At 47.5% G+C, this 21,176-nt stretch overlaps 2 protein-coding genes across 26 annotated transcripts in view; one reads left to right on the forward strand and one right to left on the reverse strand.

The window, feature by feature from the left end:
* Positions 1–21,176, reverse strand: part of CCDC9B (coiled-coil domain containing 9B) — a 57,951-nt gene that overhangs the window by 36,165 nt on the left and 610 nt on the right. For 2 of the 23 annotated variants that reach the window (XM_086894633.1, XM_086894637.1), the window contains exons 2-7: positions 17,209–20,394; positions 14,909–15,041; positions 12,338–12,391; positions 11,424–11,577; positions 5,017–5,227; positions 2,228–3,781 (exon numbers count right to left, since the gene is read on the reverse strand). The gene's annotated coding sequence lies outside the window, so the exon portion shown is untranslated. Of the gene's footprint in view, positions 1–2,227; positions 3,782–5,016; positions 5,228–11,250; positions 11,578–12,337; positions 12,430–14,908; positions 15,042–17,208; positions 20,395–21,176 lie in introns of those variants that run through there. The other 21 variants (XM_086894627.1, XM_086894634.1, XM_086894623.1 and 18 more) reach the window with 14 other exon arrangements.
* DISP2 (dispatched RND transporter family member 2) lies at positions 1,273–20,996 on the forward strand. 3 transcript variants are annotated; one of them, XM_086894616.1, is made up of 8 exons: positions 1,273–1,426; positions 8,592–9,038; positions 11,359–11,388; positions 13,178–13,301; positions 14,123–14,238; positions 14,495–14,613; positions 15,531–15,628; positions 16,613–20,996. In XM_086894616.1, exons 1-8 carry the CDS (start codon positions 1,353–1,355, stop codon positions 20,030–20,032), a joined length of 4,428 nt encoding a protein of 1,475 aa, XP_086750742.1. In that variant the 5' UTR covers positions 1,273–1,352; the 3' UTR covers positions 20,033–20,996. The 3 variants fall into 3 exon arrangements, with proteins under 3 accessions (XP_086750742.1, XP_086750741.1, XP_086750743.1); XM_086894615.1 differs by lacking the exon at positions 1,273–1,426 and having other exon boundaries at positions 8,413–9,038; positions 16,613–20,032; XM_086894617.1 differs by lacking the exons at positions 1,273–1,426; positions 8,592–9,038 and adding an exon at positions 10,502–10,766 and having other exon boundaries at positions 16,613–20,032.

Raw genomic sequence — 21,176 nt, forward strand, 5'->3', positions numbered from 1 at the left:
CTGGGCCACACAATACGAGCTGCTCTGGAGCTGCTCCTCGCAGTGGATCTGATCCTACCAGGCAAGTGACATTTCTGTGGCTAAGGCTTACAACAGCAGGCTGGTTCCCTGCAGCACAGCCAGCTGGGAGCACCACGCTGGGCCAGCAGCACTGCCCGCATCCTGTCCTCGAAACTCCCTCCTGCTGGGTTTGGAGAGGTGTCGGCCTTTGGTGGGAGAGAGTCATCCACCCTGGCATTAGGAAAAGCTTTTTGTTCTTTAAACTGCCTCGGGCATTTAAGTCATTAAGGCAGGAACGGCTTACTCTAAGCAGCTAGAGGATTAGTGGGAGTTATAGGATACTCTCCGCTCTAATACTTTCCCTTTTTGCTTCAGCTGTTCCGAATGTGTGAAGCAAAAAGGATGCCACCCTCATGAGGAAGGTCACTGCCACTGTGAGGTCCACAGACATGGCCACGAGGAAGAAGGTCACAGCTGTCCCCACAGTTATGCAAAAGATGATGACAAGGCAGAGAGGGTCACTGCCACTCCCGTGCCATACACACAGCCACGAGAAAGCCCCAAGCCTTTTCTACACGAGTTATTAGCATGGTCATTGGCATGAGAGCAGCTACAGAAGGAGCAGCCACCTTCCACCGGCTCTGTGGGAAGCTATCCCCATGCACAAGGAGACACATGTGGCTACCACCCAGCTCAGAGCAATGTCATGGTATGTATAGACAAGGACTGAAGGATCCTGCAAGGAGGTGGACATGCCTGACCTCCTTGTGTTCTCCATGCTTTCGGCTTAGTTGTTACAAACCTACCATCTATTTCAAAAAATCATTTACTTATGTAATGCTTCTAAAAGCCAACAATTCAAAACGCTGCCCTGCAATTGTCACACAGGGCCAGGAGCACGTCTGGGAGCATTCCCAGCCCGGGCCAAGCAGGAGCACAATCGCAGGGATGAGGCACTTGTCACCCAAAAGATGCCCGGTGCCCCGAGCTCCTGTTCCACACCCACACGCTCAGCCCCACCCCCGACAGCCAGGCTGGCCCCGGGGCTCACGGTTCCCCCCGCAGCTCTCCTGGTGCCGGCGGCTGCGCCCCCTTGCCCACCCCGCGCCGGGCCCGCCTCCGCGGCCGCGCAAGCGCCGCGCCGAGCCGGGCAGAGCCCAGCCGGGCAGAGCCGAGCTGAGCTGAGCCGAACCGAGCAGAGCCCGGCCGAGCCCAGCCGGGCGGGGCTGGGCCAGGTGGAGCGGCGGTGAATCGGGCAGAGTCGAGCCGAGCCGGGACGCGCCGGGGCGCTACCGCCGCCGCTCCGGAGCGATCAGCACCGCGGGCACGGACAGCGCCCGCCGCCGCCGGCCATGGAGGCCGCGCCCTCGCCGCCGCCCCGGGAGCCCGAGGGGACGCACCGCGGTCGCGACCCCGCCTCGCCCAGGTAGGAGCTGCGCGATCGGGACGGGGCGGGGAACCGGTGCCCCGGCGGGTGGGAACTGCCGCCACTCCCGGCTCTGTGTGTGGAAGTGGTCGGTGCCACTGGGTTTTCCTGGGACCAGAGTCCCCCAGTTCCCTCGAGGAACTGTCCTCCTGTCCTCCCGCCGGTGGAGAAGACAGAGTCCCTCGCTGCCTGCCCAGCTGCCCACCCGCGCTTCGGGCTCTGGCGATGTACGCTGCCCAACCGGAGCCCTGGCTGTTCTTGCCCTGGGGCCAGGAACACCATGTAGAGCCAGTCGTGCCGGGGGGGCTTCCTGGTTTGGCCTCCCGGGCAGGTTTCGATCCTGCAACATGGTGTGCTTTCCCTTCTGCAGCAACGGGAGAGCTATTGTTGGGAAGCTCAGCCTGTTTCAGACAGAGCCTCACTGCACTCAGCTGTGGCAAACATGTGTTTCAGTCCAAAGATCTCCTCCATAAACCCCTACATTCCTCATCCCTCTGTGCCATATGCTCCTTTACCTGGTATCTTAAACCAGGTTAGCATCCACAATCATCAACATTTTCTGGAAACACCAACAAGCCCATAATTATCGGCAAGGAGCCATCCCATATTCACAAGTACATTGGCACTTGTTAGACCCGGGCAACAGACATAAGCTCTTCAGATTCTGATTGACCAGAGCACACCCCGAGGTCAGCAGCACACAAATCCTTTCTGAAAGTCAAAGGGTTCCATTTCTGTCTGGGACAGGATATGCGGGCTGAAAGAGCCCCACCCGCCCGGGGGCACTGACAGGGCACTCACTGCTCGTCAGATAGCTCTGATGTCCTCGGCCAGAGGCTGCAGTGCCTGTGGGTCTCAGTCTTCAGAAATTCTCACACAGTCCAGCACTGGTTTACACCTCGCGCATTCAGTGGGGGCTGACCTGTCACTGGAGCCATTTTCTTTGCTTGTCTGAGCACTCCTTTGCCGTTCGGACAGGTCTTGAAATGAACACTGCAGCCTGTGAGAGGTAAGTTACAGAGTTAAGCCACCTGACACAGGTGTATTTCAAACTTCACGCATGCTGCTCACTCAGTCCTAGCTCTGTGGTCCCCACCCTCTGCCCTAGCCAAGGCTCTTCATCATCAATGCTCACCTCACCAGCAGAGAAACACAGACATCAGAAAACGTCACCTTCCTCCTGTCCTCTTTCAGCCTGGGACACCGAGGTGGGGATTGTCTTTTCCTTTCCCTTTCCATTTCACTCTTTTTTTTTTTTCTTTTTTTTTTCTTCAAAACAAGGCTTAGCAAGCATGATTTTCCTAGTGCAGACAGAGCTGTTCTGCCACTGAAGGTTGGGTAGGAACCTTGAGCCCTCCGTGTCTGGCTCTATCCCAGCACACACACCTGTACCCACAGCAGCAGCAACAGCTGCCTGGGGTAAAGGTAAGGCTGTTAGCACGAGTCAATGGAAAGGATTATAAAATGAAACTTTTCCTGGCAGACTATGTGGGAAGCAGAGTTTTGCAGTCTCATTAATTTTTCATGATGATTTAACATACTCAGGAGTTTCACTAACAAAAAGACTGTAGGTCTTCTCAAGGGTATGCACAATCCTGCTGCTAGACTGAAAAAGCAAAACAAAAGAACTCCGCAGGAATTGTTCAGTTCACAAGGATTTGCTGCAGCCAAAGGAGGAGATGGATTGCTCAGGAGTGCCTGTCTCTGCCTGTCAGGGAGACAGGAGCTAGATAACGAGGTGACAGTGAATGCAATGAACCCTTCCCTAATCCCAGGGAAAGGGCACTCTTATCTCCTTGTAAAATACAACGAAAAAACCTCTTTTTCTCAAGAGCTCCACTGCAGTTTTGCTGGTGGTATGTTCAAAGAGAAATTTAAATTCCATTATAAAACACATTCTTAAAAAATCATTTACAGCTCTCCAGGAAAAAGCTATTAGTCTAGATGGAAGCTGACCTATAGCACATGGATTTAATCCAGAAAGAATTCATATTTCTTTTTCATTTGAGAACACTTCTCAGCTGATATGCAAACACAACTTTGCTAGAGGAAGAAAAAAAAGGTAAAGAGAATCAAACTAGTTTCTTTTTTTTAATGAATGAAATTTTGTGGCACTTAATTTCTAATTGAGCAAAAGTTCCTGATGAAAAAGGGCTCTGGTTGTAGGCAAGGTACAGACTTCTGCCATTTTTCTCCTTGTTTTTATTCCCCCTTGAGATTCCTCTGGCAATAGAAGAAGTTGTAGTTTGAGTCAGGCATCAGACAGCTCCATTCACTCAGTAGGTGTTTCCCATCTTTCATATGCAAAGTGCTTCTTTCTTGATCCTCTCTTTAGTATGCAAAGGGGAAAATGATCTATTAAAAAAAAAAAAAAAAAGGCAGTGGGTATAGAAATGGGTTTGGGGGAAACCGGTGGAATTAGGCAGACAGAGAAAGGAGCCATTCCTGCAAAAGGCTGAGTATTTTTGGCCCATTACCCTCTCAGAACCACATGTGCTCTCCTGCTGTGTGGCTTGTGGGGGACAGCATGACCAGGCAGTGGCAAAAACTGGAGTTGCTTAGAGAAAGGAAGGTGACCATATGCTACTATTTCCCTGCCTGCAAAGCTTCCTCTATCCCAGCTCGGCTCCGTGTGGTGCAGAACAGAACCATCCTGAGGGGAATGTGCTGGGAGCGAGAAGCCAACACAGCATGTTTCTAGTAAACCACCCTGCTGGGGCTGAGTGAGCAGGTAAAACCTAAAGCCAGGTCCTGCAGCCATTCTCTGTGGAGCAGAAAGATGCTGGTCTCTGGAAGAGGAAGACAATCCCTGCCAGGGGGGTGGACTGACAGCATACAGCCCTTGGCTCCTGCCACAGACCCTGTATTCCACCACTACTCCACATCTCTGCAGATCTGGAATGGCAGAAAGCTGTCTCCTTAAAATCCTGACCCTCTCTTTCCTGTCTCCTTGTGGGAAGAAGCTCCAGTCCTTTTGCTGGATCTCCCATACAAGGTAGGGTGTTTGTGCCCTGGTACTCGTCTGAGAGGCACTGCTGCACTCAGAGTGGCTCGGGCAGGTCCATAAATTGGATTATTATTCTGTCTAGACATCTCAGGGCAAGAGACAGGGAAGGAAGAGCAACACAGCTCACTGCTGTGGGTAACAGGAGCAGTTAACCCTAGTCCGTCCCTTCCCTTACACCCTTTCTTTTCTCCTTTCCCAGCATCTCTCAGATTGTATCCAGCTGAACCTGGAAAAGAAAATGGAGGCTGTCAGTTGCCTCTGGGGGCTTTTCTGCAGCCAAGACACCATTTCTGTTCATTTAATCCCAAAGATATTGAATATCTGACACAGCCCAGAGTGGGAATGAATGTTAAAAATAAAAGTCTTTGTCAGTGTCAGTGTGGCAAATAGAGTCCAGTGTGGTGCTCTGCCCTCTTTTCCTCATGCCTGACAGCAAACAGACATCAGAAATCCCCAGAAACTTTTTTCTAGCATAGTTCAGGGTCCTGAGGGCCCAGAAAAGTAATAGCAACATGGTTTCAGGCAAAGAAGGAGCAGCCTACGTGTCTGGTGCAGACCTCAGCAGACCAAAGGTTAAGCTCACCAGCACTGCAGCTAATTGGGAGAGCAGCAAGTGGAGACTCGAACTCTGCTGAGCTGCCAGCGGTGATTATCCAAACTGATCATTATTTGCAAGCCCCAGGTTTCCCTGGAGATTGTGGACAGCCAAGGTCACATCGTCATGGAGTTGGAGAGGGATGAGCATAAGGGAACTCATATCTGAAGGGTGATTGATAGAGCTGTAATTGTTTAGTCTGAAAAAGAGATAATGGAGAGAAGTCACGAGTGAATAATCCAAACTTGCCAAAGTTATTCCAGAATCTGAAGTCACTGAGCAGGCCAGGGATTGAGTTAGGAAATGACATGCGGGGGAAGAGCAGAACTTGACAGTATTTCACAGCAAAGATGGTAAACAAGGAGAGTGTGATTTCATGTGAAATATTAGACTCAACGTTACCAACGTATGTGCGGAAAATCCGGAGGCAATCTGTGATATCCAAGAGTTTGGCATCTGCTTTCCCCACCAGGAGGTTTTGTAGCCAAGAGGCTTGTGGAGGAAGAATTTTTCATTGCATGGTCTCCTGCCTCTCCCTGACTATGTTCAAAGTGTATTTTGTAAAAGCCCTTTTGTTCTGCTCAGTGTCACATACTCACTCTCAGATGAGGCAGACTGGCTAATTAAGTCGTGAAGAGCCTCTGGTCCCAGATTGCTGTGCAGATAGAGTAGTTTAAAGGGATAAGAATTTTGATTTTCCTTTGAAAAAAGAAGTTTAGAAACATAGTACAGGTGTAGGAACACCAAAACACAAGATGTCAGTGCGGCAGTGTCTTTATGAATTATTATGCACTGTAGGAGAGCATCACCTATTTAAAGTGTGCAAAAACTAGGGAAAACAATGGGATCAAGGATAAGGAAAAAGAGGAACTTAGAGGCAACAAAAAGGGAGTCAGAAAAGGTCTAGACCTTGTCAAAGCATAACACTACCATGACTTCATCTCTCTGATGAAAATTCCACATAGTACAAAACTACAAACTCCCCACAGACAAGTCACTGGACACGTGGGAAGAGTGGATGATTTACACTTCAAGCTTGAGAGTGTGGCTTGAGGGACCCTCCAGGTCAGCTGTCCCAAACAACCTCTGCCCCTGCAGCTCACCAGCACTCTAGGGGATGTGATGGTTTACTATCCTCCTATCAGGTTGCCTCTATAATTAGTAGAGAAGTGTAATGACTAATTAAAAATGTGATTTTATGTGTTGACTGCCATAGACCCTAATCTTTCCTTGGTCTGCCTGCAGCACTCCTGTCCTGTGCTGCACCTGAATCCCTGCCTGTGCGGGGACATCTCTGATGAGGCTGTAAGAACTCCAGACAACAGCTCAGATTGCATCTCCTGAGCAGCTTTGCTGGCACCACATTTGTAATCTCACATATGACAAGTGTGGAGTCTCCTGTTGTGAACTACCTTTACAAGAGCTCTAAGACAAATCACACGCTTGAAAGGCCAGGTAATCCTGTCACTAATCCACCTGGGACAGGACAGCAAGGACATCAAGCCTATTGTTGATGTTATCTGACAAGTTCTGTCGCTGACTGGGGTATCATTGTCACAGTTCAAGAGCTTCTGCTTTGCCAGCTGCTCTACCTCTTGCTGCATTGAACCAGCTCAAGTCTTACCAGTACCTTGCCTTGCAGCTCAGAGGCAAATGAGCACTGGAACTGCTGGGGACAACCTGATCTCAACCTTATCTCACTGAGGTGAGATAAGGTGTGTGCACACACCTGTCTGCTGGTTTTCTGGCACCTGCTTCAGTACAGACACTGACTTCTTTCCGGATACTTTGCATTTACATATCAATTATGGCTTCTGAAGTCAGGACCCAGGAATGTGCTATGTGTGTCTGTAACTGCTGCAGCTTTCTTTAGGCTTAGAAACTAAATGTAGCATTGGGTGGGGCTTAATGAGTCAAAATTTCTCTGTTACTGGTCCCTGGACTGGTACAGTGTGCAAATGAAGCTAAGTGCGATGCCTGTGGCATGAGTGTCCATATCAGCACTGGTGTAACTGCTACCACAAATGTGACTCTGCTGTAATGATTTTAATGAAATAAACCCATTTTGTACAAAAATTAAATATAGTTTATCAGTGTTGATAAACTCAGCCGATGTTGGAAAGTACACAGCACAGACTGCCAAGGCCAATATGTCCTGCTTTCTGGAAAAAATAGCAATTTTCAAGCAATACTGAGCTAATAGTATTCTCCAGGCTCTTTTGTCTCTGATAATCTCCTGCCAGTTAACTTTGGGTGCAATTCCAGAGACGTGTAATCACTAAAATTTTGCCCTTTTTCTATGGCTATGAGAAAAATAAATGAGAGGGACTCTACAAAATATAAAAAACATCCTTCCCCCACCTTTTAACCTTCATTTTTTTCCCATATCACACAAGGTCCCTCAGGCTAAAGTTCATCTCACTGCAGTCTTGCTCCAATACTCATAATTCTTTGATGATTTGAGATACTTTGTGATTCTGGCTGGCCTGAACTGTTTGTCCTTTTTAATCCTGGATGCCAGGCACTGCAGCAAGACACATAATTCAGCTGTAAGAGACCATGGCACGTGCTCTGAACAAGGACCAGAAACTGCTGGTGTCTGCATCTCTTGTGACAGCAATTCCTAAGGCATTTTTGGGGTCAGAAGGACCTCAATCTATTTTGTGTGAAGGGGTTTTTGTTGTCACACAGACTAAGCAGTCCCTCAAAGTACTATTCAAACTTTCTCCAAGCTAGCAAAACCACTCAGACTCCATAAATCAAGAACTATAGGAATGAAATAATGTTTTAAATTCCTGGGAGAGAGGAAAGTGTATCCTGCAGACACCTCATCACTTGGGAACTGGAGTCTGCAAATATTTTGTCTAAGCAAATTCAGCAGCCAGAGGATGGTCAAGTTTCAAAGGATCTATAGAGATCCCAGTCCATCCCCCTCCAACAAGGTAATACAAATAAAATTTGTTGCTGTCATCCTTGGTTCCTGAAGAGCCCGGTGGAGCATGCAGGACATGGGAGCCTTTAAGGAATGTGCCAGGCTGGAGGCTGAAGGCCCTGTTAGATGTCACAGCCCTCAAGTTCACTGCTCAGCTGTGTCAGTGCCAGGGATGACTCACTCTCCTGCTGACCCAACATGGAGCAGTGCCAGTCCTCCTGCAGAGCAATCATACTAATTAATCCTCCCAAGGAGTGCAGATAATTGAGTGGCTTCTTCACATGCAGATTCCTTTGGTTTCTATTTGTCCAGGCCTCTGTAATCTCTCTGGGTCCTGATTTAGGACCCCCCTCCACAGTGAAATATCCTGGAGAATTTTTCAAACTTTTGGAGCAATGCACACAGACGATGGATTACAGGATTCTCCATCACTTGGGATCCCTGAATGAGTCATGGACGTCTTTATAAAAAGCATAATCCAGTCCAGCCCTTGGGCTGACTCCTGGTACAGGATACAGTGGGTGAGGTTTGACATTTGTGTTATGTGGGAGGTATGTGAGCATCTCCAGTTCTTGGGATTCAGCTCCCCAGCGCAGCCTTTCAACCACCTTTCCCTTCATTTCTCTCACAGGGAAAAACAAAATGCAGGACCTTGCCAGACCTGCCTTGCCATGCCAGAGATCGGGAATGCTGAGCTCAGCTACAGTGGCACTTCCTGGGAAAAAATCTGCCCAGTCCATCACTGCCCCATTCCTGCATCCCCCGGGCCGGGGGAAGACAACTTGCCCTCCTCCAGCCACACGCTTGGGCCAGGCTCCACGCAGTCCAATGGCCAGGTGCCGTCCAGCTCACAGGACTCACAGCAGCACCACCCATATTACCCCTGCAACCAGGAGGAGTCCCGAGGCAGCTACGGCCTGCCCTCGCTCCCTGGGCATGGTGAGAGGCCCGTGCTGTGTTCCCACCTTTCCAGTGGTGATCTTGTGCCAGCTTCCCACCACGAGGCCTCGGAAATGCCCTGGAAGCAGTGGTCCCCCGGGCAGCGGCGGCCGGTGCAACATCACGTTGTCACAGTCAGGTAAGAGGCACACGGAGGGCGGCTCAAAAGGGCATCTTGCAGGCTTGGTGGGGGGAAGTGGGAGGGATGAGCAGGGTCTGAGCTGGCATGGATGAAACACAGGTTTGCTCTTCAGCTCGGGGCAGCAGCTGCTCCAAAACACATGGAAGGATCCAGTTTGCTCTCTACCTCTGTATGGGCATACAGAGAGCTGCCATTACCATGCCAGGGAGAGGTGGGATTTCCTTCTCAAGGGAGTGGCTGGCTAAAGCCAAGGTCACTCAGTCACTCCTGGGTCATGCAGCTGTGAATATGTCCATCTTCCTTTACCTTTGTATTTTCTCCCTTTGCACTCCTAGCCACCCAGCTGCCAGTCCTTTATCTTGGCAGAGTTCTCAGTGGTGGAAACAGAGTTCATTTCCTTCCCCCACAGAAGCTGCTGCCAGTGCCGGAAGGGAGTGGCAGCAGAGGGTAAGCACTGGCTGCAGCTGAGCAGTAAGAGATACTAAAGGGGTGAACATTATTTGGCTTTCCAGGTTCGGCAGCAACCAGGGTATGAATTCCTTGTTGTCCATGACAGAATCCATTTGTATGTAGTGTCTGGTTAACAGCAGCCTGAGCTACAACCTCTACTCCTTTCAGCCAGCACCATCCTTCCTCCTGAGTGTGCCTTTTAGAGTCCACTCTTGGCACAAGAGATCATGATCCCTTCACTGCTGTAGTCGTAGCCACAGAATCCTGATAAAAGATGGCACAGGATTCCTTGCCTGTGTACAGCCTTGCAGTGTTAGGAACAAAAGCCCTGTAGAGTCTCATTTTCCAGCTATTTACACAGGATTTAATTTGCTTGTGTTTGTGTAGAGGAACTGCAGTCAAAGGAGCCTAGGTCCTTTATCTGAATCACTTTCCTGGATCCTTTTTCTGGATCCTTTTTCACTCATATGCCATCAACAAGATTGCCAACCACGTCCTCTGTAACAGGTTATTTAAGTAGGAAGCACAGCTGGATTGTAAATCCTTGGCAGAGTGTGCAGCACCAGCAGTCAGAAAAGTGATAACATAATAATGCCAGAATGAGGTTTTTAATCCAAGTAAATCTGCTTGAAGAGCTATTGTGAGGGAATTAGCACAGGATGGGCAGTATACTGCTGGAGAGAGACCTCGCTTTGATAATCTGGGGAGGCTTTTGCTCTGCTCCTCTCTGTCCCAAATCTACAGAGCATTAGCGTGACGAGCAAAACACAGAATCATTTATTACATGAGCCACCCGGAGTGACTGCCATGGGGAGCTCTCCTCCACTGCTTTTCCATTTCTCCCACTCATAACAAGGCTAGAAAGGATGAGCTGCCTCAAGGTCCTCAGTTGGCTGCTGCATGGAGGGGGGGCCATCTGCCCAACACAGATATTGGAGTGCAGCAGGACCTTCTCCCAGTTTAAGCAGGAGCGTAGGAGGGTGAGAGGAGGAGGGAGCACTGGCTGAGCAGAGCTTGGCACAGCTGCAGAAGGAGGTGGGAGCAGTTCTCTGGAAGTTGTGACCAAGCCAAGGCTGTGCCAGACTCTGGGGCATGTTTCAAGGGGACCTTTCAGTGCAGAGAGAGAGCAGAACAAAAGGTCCTGTAGATATCTGACCCACCAAGATGAAGCTTTTCTGAGAGGATGCTGGTGGAAGGCTTGTCCTCAGGGATTCATTGACAAACTTTAGATCCTCTGGAGAAGGCTTCTTTATTTCCCCCCTCAGAGACCTTCAGGTAGGAGGAGACAAATGCTCATCGGTGAAGAAAATCCAGATAAAATATTTTTAGCAGTTCCACTGACTTTCTGCTCTTATAGCCTGAAAAGACACTGTCTTTGAAGAGACCCAGGAAACAAATGACAGCCACCTTTTTGGGAAAATCCTCACTGAGCTGAACCGGAAATATAGAACTATCTACAGTTGTAGCTAGCTCAGCACATGAGATTTGATAAAGAGGTTTGCTTTCATCAAGAAATACTTTAAGAAGTGCATGGAAAGCACTTAAACCAGATAGATTTTAATGGATCAGATCTGAAATGGGACTTCTATAGGACTGCATTGCTAATTTCCAGTACTGTCTGCAGGGTTTTCTGAGAGGGGCAAAATGAGGAGTGACTGCATGACTTCCCATCCTGTTTGGTTAAAATGGGAGAGAAAAAGACTCTATTATTCATTAAACTAATTCACACAGTGATAGAACTGTGTCAGCACTGGCTCACCTTGGTGCTTACAGCCCTGCAAGGGTTAACCTGCTCAGGGATCAGCCCAGCACTGGACTTCCCAGGAAAATAATAAATGATCACATCTTTTTTCCTTTCTGTCTGCAGACATGACAAAGCTTTCAGGATGCCAAAAAGGTATGTTTAACAGCAAAAGCTTCCTGTCCTTGTACCCTGTGATCAGTGCTCTCCTGTCCTGATATTAGGAGAAGCAGAGTGTTACTGCTGATGACATCCCAGCAGGCCCGGCTCCAGAGGCGAGGTCAGCGCTCCTGGGGCTTTCCACTCCTTGGAAAAATCTCCTTTTGCTTGAGAGATCAATTTAACCTGCATTAATGAATAGTAACACTGTCTCAGTAGCTGTTCTTGGGCAGGTGCCTGGCTCTAACCCATGCAGTAGCTTTATACATATAATTCTGTATGTGTCTCTGTGTATGTGTATATATATATATATGTATGTAAGATTAATTCAGCTTATCCTATCAGAGGAAAATAAGGAAAAGACATCCATGAAATAAACTCATCTATTCAAAAGACAGAAAATTTTAAATACATTTATCAAAATTAAAATAACTTGATTGCTTTCTACTTTTTAAAATCTAACTTTTTCCTGGATGGTTTGGGTAAGCACCTTCCATCATCAGCGACTGAAGCTGATTTGTTTTGTTCTTTCTTTTCTGGTAATTGGACATGGGAATATCCAAAACAGCCTCCAGAAATTAGGTACTCTAATAAATAAAAAGCAGTTTTGTTAATTTTCATTGTAAAGACTTTGTCTATGAAAACAAACTTGATAAGGCAATTGTAAACTGAAAAAAAAAACCCCAAAACAATACCAAAATTTTAAAAAAAATTAAAAATCAAAAGTCATGTGCAAAGGTGTTTGAAGTGCTTGTGATGACTTCTAACGATAAAATAGCCATAGTGGAGTCCCAGGCAAAAGGGGCAAAAGAGCAGGCAAGGAGAAGCATTCCATCTCAAATAAAATTCATAAATATTTCCTTTCCCTTCACAAATACTTGTCAACTATTTTTGCACAAAGAATTTGTTATATTTCAGAAATACATCAGAACACAAAAGAACTAACCTGCCAAACCAGAGCAGGAATCCATTCTGATCTCTTATGTCTCAACTGATATTCCTGAAGAAGACAAAAATCTTGACACAGTAAAACCTGCACTGGTAAAAAAAGTGGAAGAGTAACTTTCATAGATCATCCTATATGGGAGATAGTTTGTTCCAAAGGGGACAGAAAATTTTACACCAGCTCTTCAAGAACAGAAGTAACTGGCAAATAATATTTAGGCAGAGTAAGCTGCTTCCCTGGAAGGGTTTTAATGTCATCAAAATTTTGTGATACATCATTAAAATTGTATGTATTCTAGTGAATTCATATTAATTTGGAGCAGTGTCTAAATACATTAATTTAGATCAATGACAGTGGGCTTGCTCAGGTCAGTTACCTTCAGGGACTCTTCAGAATAATCCAAAGATTTCTCGGGGTCCAACTGGTAAATCTGTAGCCTAAACTGTTGCAGCAACCAGCCAACATTGCACAATGTGGGGGAAATTAAAAGGCTCTTTCTAAATGCACTCTTTGAACTTAAATGTTTAAAGCTTCATTTTGCTCGAGGACACATGAGTCTGGTTTTTATTATTTCTGATTGAAAAAGCTGGAAAACGCAGGGAGGCAAAATGTAATTACCCAAGTTAATTAGAGCTGCCTGCAAATATCCAGTTAGAGGTGTAATATGTTCATTAATAGCTGCACTAGAGACTCCAAGCTTCACAATAAATAACTGCACAAACCAGAGACCCTGATTTTTTTCCTTCCTGTTACTCACACCTCATTGGCTCAACAGCAGGTTTTGTGCTCAGAGCAGAAGCATCTTACCAGCTGCGTTTTTTCTCCTCCTGTTGACTGCAGTTACTCGCAGCTGATGGCCGAGTGGCCGCTGGCCGTGCTGGTGCTGTGCTCCGCGGTGGCAGCGATCTGCACCGTGGCTGGGCTGCTGGTTGGGAACCTGCCTGACTTTTCAGAACCCCTAATGGTAAGTCCCTACAGCTGAGGTATCAATAGGAATGTAAGGAAAATCCATGCCCAACCAGTGATATCATCCCTCCAAGATGGGCAGAATGTGCCAGTCCTGCACTGCTGCCCCTGACACACAGGAAGAACACAGCCCATGCCAGCGGCAGCCACCAGCCCATCCCTCAACCGTGCTGTGCACTCCCACCAGTGCCTTCACTCCAGTGTGGAGATGTTGCAGACACAAACTGGGATTGCTCCCTTTGCTCCCTTTCCAAGACTGGAAGGCTGGGATTGCCCACAGTGAATAGCTAGGCTTGGCAGAGACTGGATAGAGGAGCTGGCTTTGGCTCCTACAGTCTGTGCATGAGGCTTTTCATTTGGAGAGCATGCCCTGTTCTGAGCACTATGCACATGGAACGTTTTCCATGTGGAATGCCACATTCCCTAAAATCATCCCTGCCTCTGGTTCATGGAGGAATCTTGGGAAAATAAGAACACACTAGAATTTGCCCAAAGAAAGGAAAATTAGTGCCATTTCTGTAAGGGACTACTACACTAGTACAGGAGGATAAATTCTTAGGAGATAAGGGAGAGAGAATTGTAGCCACTGTTGATGGGAAAGGAAAGGAAAGAAGAAGGAAAAGGAAAAGGAAGAAAAGGAAAAGGAACATGTTTGTATTTTTTCTCTTATCTCTGGGATGCAGTATTTCCAGGGAAAGTTCAATTTGTGCATCTCTCCAAGATGCAGTAACAGTCTCATACAGTTTCCATGTGTCAGAGAAGGCCTAAGAACTGCTGAGCTGAAGTGGAGCTGTGACAAAGCCCTTTTCCTTGGTGCAGGGTTTCGAGCCACGGGACACTGACATTGGCAGGAAGCTCATTGTGTGGAGGAATATCGAGAGCCACACAGGCTACAAGAAGACCCTTTCCCTTTCTCCCTACGCCAAGAAGAAAAGGTATTTGAGCTTGGTTTACGGGGTTTGAGGAACATGTTGGTTGCAAAGTCACATATTCAATATTCCAAAATATCTATGTAAATTCCATATATCCTACACTTAAAATCAACTGAGGCATTGGAGAGTTTGAAGTCTGTGTGCCTGCAATTGATTTCGGCTTCCTATTGCTGTAAGCCTTGTCAGTGAATGTAACTCCCAGCCAGACACTCTCTTGTTAATAATTATAGTTATTAACAATAATCTGCCCTCTTGCTAGCTATGATGACCTTGGCATTGGCAGAGGACAGAAGGTTGCTCAGGGAGAACAAGCAGCGAGGACACGGAGAATGGTGGAAACCATCTATGGAGCAGATGGATTCTTCTGTGGTCCCCCAGGTGACTGAAATCTTGATGGGGCAGTAAATACAGCACACCCAGAACTCAACTGACAGAACTGTCAGAGTTCAGGACACAGGGAATACTCTGAATTTGCTCTAGGCAAGCCTTGTGTACAATTCCACCAGTGAGAACTCTGACAGTGCTCTCCCTGCACTTCATACCTCACTGGTCAGAAAAGGCTGAGTTAGAAATTCAGAGGAGTTGGTTCTCCTTCTTAACTCTTTGCCATACTTCTTGTTTGCCCTTTAGAAATATACCTTGAAAGCACACATCAAAGGACTAATGTTCTCACCGTTTACCCATACCAAAAGTGAATACTCTGAAGAAACAACATATGCCCCGCTTGCTGTCTGCTCCCTCTCCCTTGTCTGCTCCCTCTCTCTGTTCCTTCTTTCCTTCTTGAAAAATGTAAATGGCAGTAAAATCTGTAGAGAAAACCAGAAAACTCCATCATCCCCCAAATTTGTCCCAAAATGGGCACTAATAAGTAGAAAGAAGAACAGCATGCAGATATTTTTATTCTCTTCCCTGCCTTCTATCCACCTCTGAAAAAAGCCACACACCAAACCCGCAGGTCCTTGGGGGTTTTTGACTGAGCTCAAGCTCCTCCCTTGTTCCAGGGATGCAGAACCAGATGCCAGCAGTCAGTGAAGGCAAGCTGACATTTGATTTTGAAAATGGCCTAATGCTGCTGACCAATTTCAAGGGGCAGGGGTGAGGTCACACAAGGCACATGCTCACTATTGCCTTGTGACCTGCTTCCCTCCAGGGAGCCCTCCAGAGCAGTCCTATGGACAGAGATATAAATTTCTTTTTTCTGTGAAGAGAAAGTCTACTCCAAACACCCTGTCTGATTCATCTTCATCATCTAATCCTTTTATGATTTTTTTTTTTCTTCTTCTTCTTTATTTCAGAAAAGAGCTATTCCCAGCTGGTATTTATGTCCACAACTGCTGGGAGCTTATGGAACTTGCAAGCAATTCAGTCTATGTGTCAAATGGAACAAGACAAGGTCAGTGATGGCAGGAAGAACACATGTACAGGCTGTCTCTTTTCTGTCTGCTGCAGTCTTTGATGTCTTGCTGAGAGGATGCCAGACAAAAAAACAATGTAAGCTATACAAGAAGTTTCACCTGGAGGATTCCGAAACATTTCACTGACTTGGCAATATAGGGATAATCCCACCTGCCAGTTGCAAATTAAACAAGAATAAATGGCAACTGAACAGGAGCTGGTACAGAAGCCAAAGGTGTCCATCAGAAGCTGCTGAGGATTTGATGCAGCAAAACATAATTATGGAAGTGGAGCTACTAGCTTGGAGACTGGTGGCAAGTTTTACAAGTGGGAAGCTTAATTGGATGAGCTGCATTTGCCATAGAAGCCAAAATTTCAAATCTGTGTTTATAAATAATGAACAGGGTTTAATTTTTACTAAAGTCTACCAACTTTCCATAGCACTGGTGTTTGGGATTTGTCACTGGGAGGATGGCCAGGGATGGGTGGTACACCAAGGGGAAAGGGGGAGAGGAGAGGAGAGGAGAGGAGAGGAGAGGAGAGGAGAGGAGAGGAGAGGAGAGGAGAGGAGAGGAGAGGAGAGGAGAGGAGAGGAGAGGAGAGGAGAGGAGAGGAGAGGAGAGGAGAGGAGAGGAGAGGAGAGGAGAGGAGAGGAGAGGAGAGGAGAGGAGAGGAGAGGAGAGGAGAGGAGAGGAGAGGAGAGGAGAGGAGAGGAGAGGAGAGGAGAGGAGAGGAGAGGAGAGGAGAGGAGAGGAGAGGAGAGGAGAGGAGAGGAGAGGAGAGGAGAGGAGAGGAGAGGAGAGGAGAGGAGAGGAGAGGAGAGGAGAGGAGAGGAGAGGAGAGGAGAGGAGAGGAGAGGAGAGGAGAGGAGAGGAGAGGAGTCAGGACGGGTCAGGAACAGGACAGGAGAATTACTGGAGTCAGTAAGGAACACTGGGGCTGCAAGAAAGGGTCTGACCTGATGCCCCCTCATGTTTTTCAGATACGCTCACATGTGCATTTTAGAGACCTGTGCCAGCGCACTGAAGCCAATGAATGCTGCCCAAGCTGGTCCCTGGGGAACTACATTGCTGTCCTGTACAACAGGTCTTCGTGTCTGGAGATAACCCAAGGAGACATCTCCCACACCCTGGCCCTGCTCCGTGCCTGTGCTCCAGACTACCACCGAGGTGTCCTCACTCCATCCTGCATAGGCCCCGAGGCTGTCAGACAGAAACACTCGCAGTGTGCCCAAGTCCCAGAAAAATGCACCCGCTTCAACGCCATCTACCAGCTGCTTCACTTCTTGGTCGACAGGGACTTTCTCAGTCCCCAGACGATGGAGTACCAAGTGCCCTCTCTCAAATACAGCCTGCTTTTCCTGCCTACAAGGAAAGGTGCATCTATGATGGGGATCTACTTAGACAACCTTGAAACCTGGGATCTGTTTGATAACTACACATCTATCACTGGAATGGACTTGGGCCTTAAACAGAAGCTATTTCACCACTACCTTTTACTGGATACTAAGTATCCAGTCCTGGCAATATTAGCTATTTTTCTAAGCATTTCTTTTTATTTACGTTCACTGTTTATTACCTTGATGGTCCTGCTTGCTGTTGTCAGCTCTTTGATGATCTCCTACTTCTTGTACAAGGTGGCCTTCAGATTCACCTATTTCCCTTTTGTCAACCTGACAGCAGTCATTGTTCTCAGCAGCATTTGTGCCAACCACACTTTCGTCTTCTTCGACCTGTGGAACCTCAGCAAGAGCCAGAACCCTTCTGCTGGGCTTGCTCAGTGGGTGAGTCAAACCATGCACCATTTTGCCTATCTCATGCTGGCCTCGTGCTTCACGACTGGTGCTGCCTTCTACGCCAGCTACATCAGCAACATAACAGCCATCCGCTGCTTCGCTGTCTACATGGGCACCTCAGTGCTGGTGAACCTGGTTTTCATGATGACCTGGCTGCCCTCTTCGGCCGTGCTGTACGAGCGCTACATCGCAACGACCTGCATTTACAAGCCAGAAGCCTACTGGAACAACAGCAGCCACAAGAGAGTCGCTCTCTCCGTTCATTACGTCCTCCGGGCTCTCCAGAACACACTGTCTGAAACCTCCAAGCTGCTCTTTGAAAAGCTTCTGCCTTGTGGAGTCATCAAGTTTCGGTACATCTGGATATGCTGGTTTGCTGCCCTAGCCATAGGAGGTGCCTACATTTCCTGTTCCAACCCCAAACTCAAACTCCCAACTCTGGAAACATCATCGGTCCAAGTGTTCAGGCTGAGCCACCCCTTTGAGAGGTACGATTCCGAGTACTGCCACCAGTTCATGTTTGAGAGGCTGGAGCGTGGAGAAGGCCAGCGCATGCCTGTCATCATAGTCTGGGGCATTCTGCCCGTGGATAATGGGGACCATTTCAATCCAAAAAGCAACGGCACCCTAGTGACAGACACCACCTTCACCATCCAAAACCCTGATGCCCAGAAGTGGCTTCTTGAATTCTGCCAAAAAGTGAAGAACAAAACTTTTTATTATCCTGATTCAGAACAGAAATCTACTGTGTGCTTCATGGAGGAGTTCCTCAGGTGGATGGACAGTCGCCAGTGCTCCCAGCGAGACCACAGCTTCAACCTTTGCTGTAACCAGTTCTCCTTCCCTTACAGAAGTGAAGTCTTCCTGCACTGCATCAAAATGATGCTCCTGGAAGAGGGCAGGGAAGGGGCAGAAATGTACGATCTGGGCCTCAGGTTTGATGGGGAGGGAAATGTCGCTGCCTTAGTGCTGCAGTTTCAAACTATTTATCACTATACCTTCAACTACAGCAGAGCCAAACAATTCTATGAGGAAATCAGCCTCTGGATAACAGAGGAAATGAAAACTGCCCCCATGGGGCTTCAGAACGGATGGTTTACCAGTAAACTAGAGCTGTACAACCTCCAGCACAGTCTCAGCACAGAAACCATGGTGGTCATGGGGCTCTCCATAGCCATTTCCTTCGTGGTGCTGCTGCTCACGACCTGGAATGTTCTCCTTAGTGTTTTCTCAGTTACTGCCATTGCAGGCACCGTCCTGGTAACCGTTGGCCTTTTGGTCCTCTTGGAGTGGCAGCTCAATGCAGTGGAGTCTCTCTTCATTTCAGCTGCAGTAGGTCTCTCTGTTGACTTCACTGTCAACTACTGCATCTCCTATCACCTGTGTCCCCATTCCGACCGCCTGAGCCGAGTGGCCTTTTCCCTAAAGCAGATGAGCTGTGCCACAGCCATGGCAGCTTCTGCTCTCTTCTCTGCAGGGGTCATTATGTTGCCTGCCACTGTCCTGGCGTACAGGAAGCTGGGGATATTCATCATGATGATCAATTGTATCAGCTGTGGGTTTGCCAGCCTCTTCTTCCAGTCGCTCTGCTGTTTCTTTGGCCCAGAGAAGAATTGTGGGCAGATCCTTTGGCCTTGTGCCCACACCATGAAAGACTATTCTGATGACTCTGGACCAAATGGAAACTTTGCCTGTGGGGGCAGCGAGAAGCAAAACCGGTTGCGGAAGGTCCAGGAGTCCAACACTGCAAACGAGCAATACGAGCTCCAGCCCTTGTCCAGGAAACTCAGTGACAGTTTTGACAACAGCACTTCCACAAGCAAGCTGTCCAACCGGCCCTCTGTGCTCTCTGAAGACATACAAGTTGAAGACAGCAGATGCCCTCGCGTGGGAATGCACCCCTCCCTGGAAAGAGAGAGACAGAGCCTGCAGGATGCCCTCGGAGACCAGCAGGTCAGCCTGTGCCAGTGTCCCGCCTTGCAAACTTCCTCTCCTTACAAGCACAGCACCTCAGAAACAGAAATTCACAGGGAGAGACTCTGCCGAGATTGTCGCTGTCGAAAGTACGGTCTGAAAGCATGGGATGGGTCTGGGCTGGACCACATCCAGCCGGCTGGCGTGAAAGAAGAAGGGCAGCTCAATAAATCCCAGTGCTCCAGTGACACTGCCCAGCAGCAGTCAGATTATACCTCAGACCACAGCCCTCTCCCTGCTGCTGACATCTACAAAATTCACAGATGCCTTTGTTCTCTTGGCAGCTCTTTCGATATGCTCAACATCTCCAGCGAGACATCAATCAGTGATTTTGAGCAAGGCCTGAAGCTTGCTGAATCAGCCAGTTCCTGTCCCGATGCCTTAGAGCTGTCTGACTCCTACAGTAACGCGGAGCGAGGTTACCTGAACGGGAAGAGAGATACCCTGCGGCTGGACCTGAGGGAGACTGTCTTTGATGTCTCTCCAGCTGCATCACAGCAGAACAGCTCTTCATGGAAAAATCGGTTTGGATTGGGGAACGAAGGGCCGGTCGTGCTGCCCAACAGCCAGCCAGACATGCCTGATGTTTGGATCAAACGATCCAGTGCACAAAGTTCCGGTTACAACAGCTGAGACCTTGCGGAAAGCAAAGCTGCTGCTAGGGAAAAGGGAAGTCTGAATGTCCTTAGAGCTGTAAATATCAATTTTTTCCTCCCACTTCGCCTAGAGCTGAGACTGAGACTATTTCTTAATATTTCAGCTGTGCAAAACGTGTGTTTTTACAGGAATCAGCAGATCTGATGCCAGTGAGAGGACGTGGGAGCCATCGTGATGGACTACAAGCCCCTTGACTTCCAGTATCTGGTGCCATGTTCACAGCTGTTCACAGGACTTACTGAGTAAACCTGGTTTGTCATTTCCTACAAGGTGATTAGGTTTTGTTTGCTGGAAAGAAATAATGAGGTGAAGCTCCCCAGGTATTTAATGACAGAGTGCTAATGTAAAAAAAAAAAAAAAAAAAAAAAAAAAAAAATTAAAAAAAATCCAAAACTGAGCTACTGAAAATCTAGGTATCAAGTGAAGTGTATTGTGAATAATAAAAATTAAAGTATTTAATTTTCTACTTTATGCAAAGCCCAGATACACAGACCCCACCAAAATAGCTCAGATATTATAAAAAGTCCCGTCAAGACTTCTGAGTTGACACAGCCTCTTCCTGACCATGGAAGAGTCTGCAGAATCCAGCCCAAATCTATTTCCAGTAACAATTTCAGTTTGTTTTATCTGAAGGAATTCTAATACTGCCAAAGATTTTCAGTGTGAATCTCCCCCTTGAGAAAAGAGTCCTCGTCCCCCCTGGACTCAGGTGCCTTGTTGTGTCCTCTTTACAGTGTGTTTCCACTCAAGGCATTCCACTCAAATATGTCACTTTTTAAAATTCACATATCTGTTGAATGTTGAATTTTAGGGTTTTTTCCCCCTCTGCCAGAAACAAACAGGAAAACAAACATTTATTTGCCCTGATTTGTTGAAAAAATAAAACACTCTAGTTACAAGTTGATGTACAATAAATGCTTGTTAACAACCTTTCCTAAAATCTATGTGATGCTTCATTTTCACCAAGAGCACTGTGGTTATTCATCTTTTAAGTGCCTAATACATTTTCCAAAGGGAAGTATACATCTTTAAAATACTTATTCTTCTGATATCCACAAGTTGTCCCTGCACTGTGGGAGAGAGACAGCAACTCCCTAAAGCTAATACCAGAGTTTGAAAT

This window comes from Cyanistes caeruleus, chromosome 6 (genome assembly GCF_971803275.1).
Source record: "Cyanistes caeruleus chromosome 6, bCyaCae1.hap1.1, whole genome shotgun sequence".
Lineage (NCBI taxonomy): Eukaryota > Metazoa > Chordata > Aves > Passeriformes > Paridae > Cyanistes > Cyanistes caeruleus.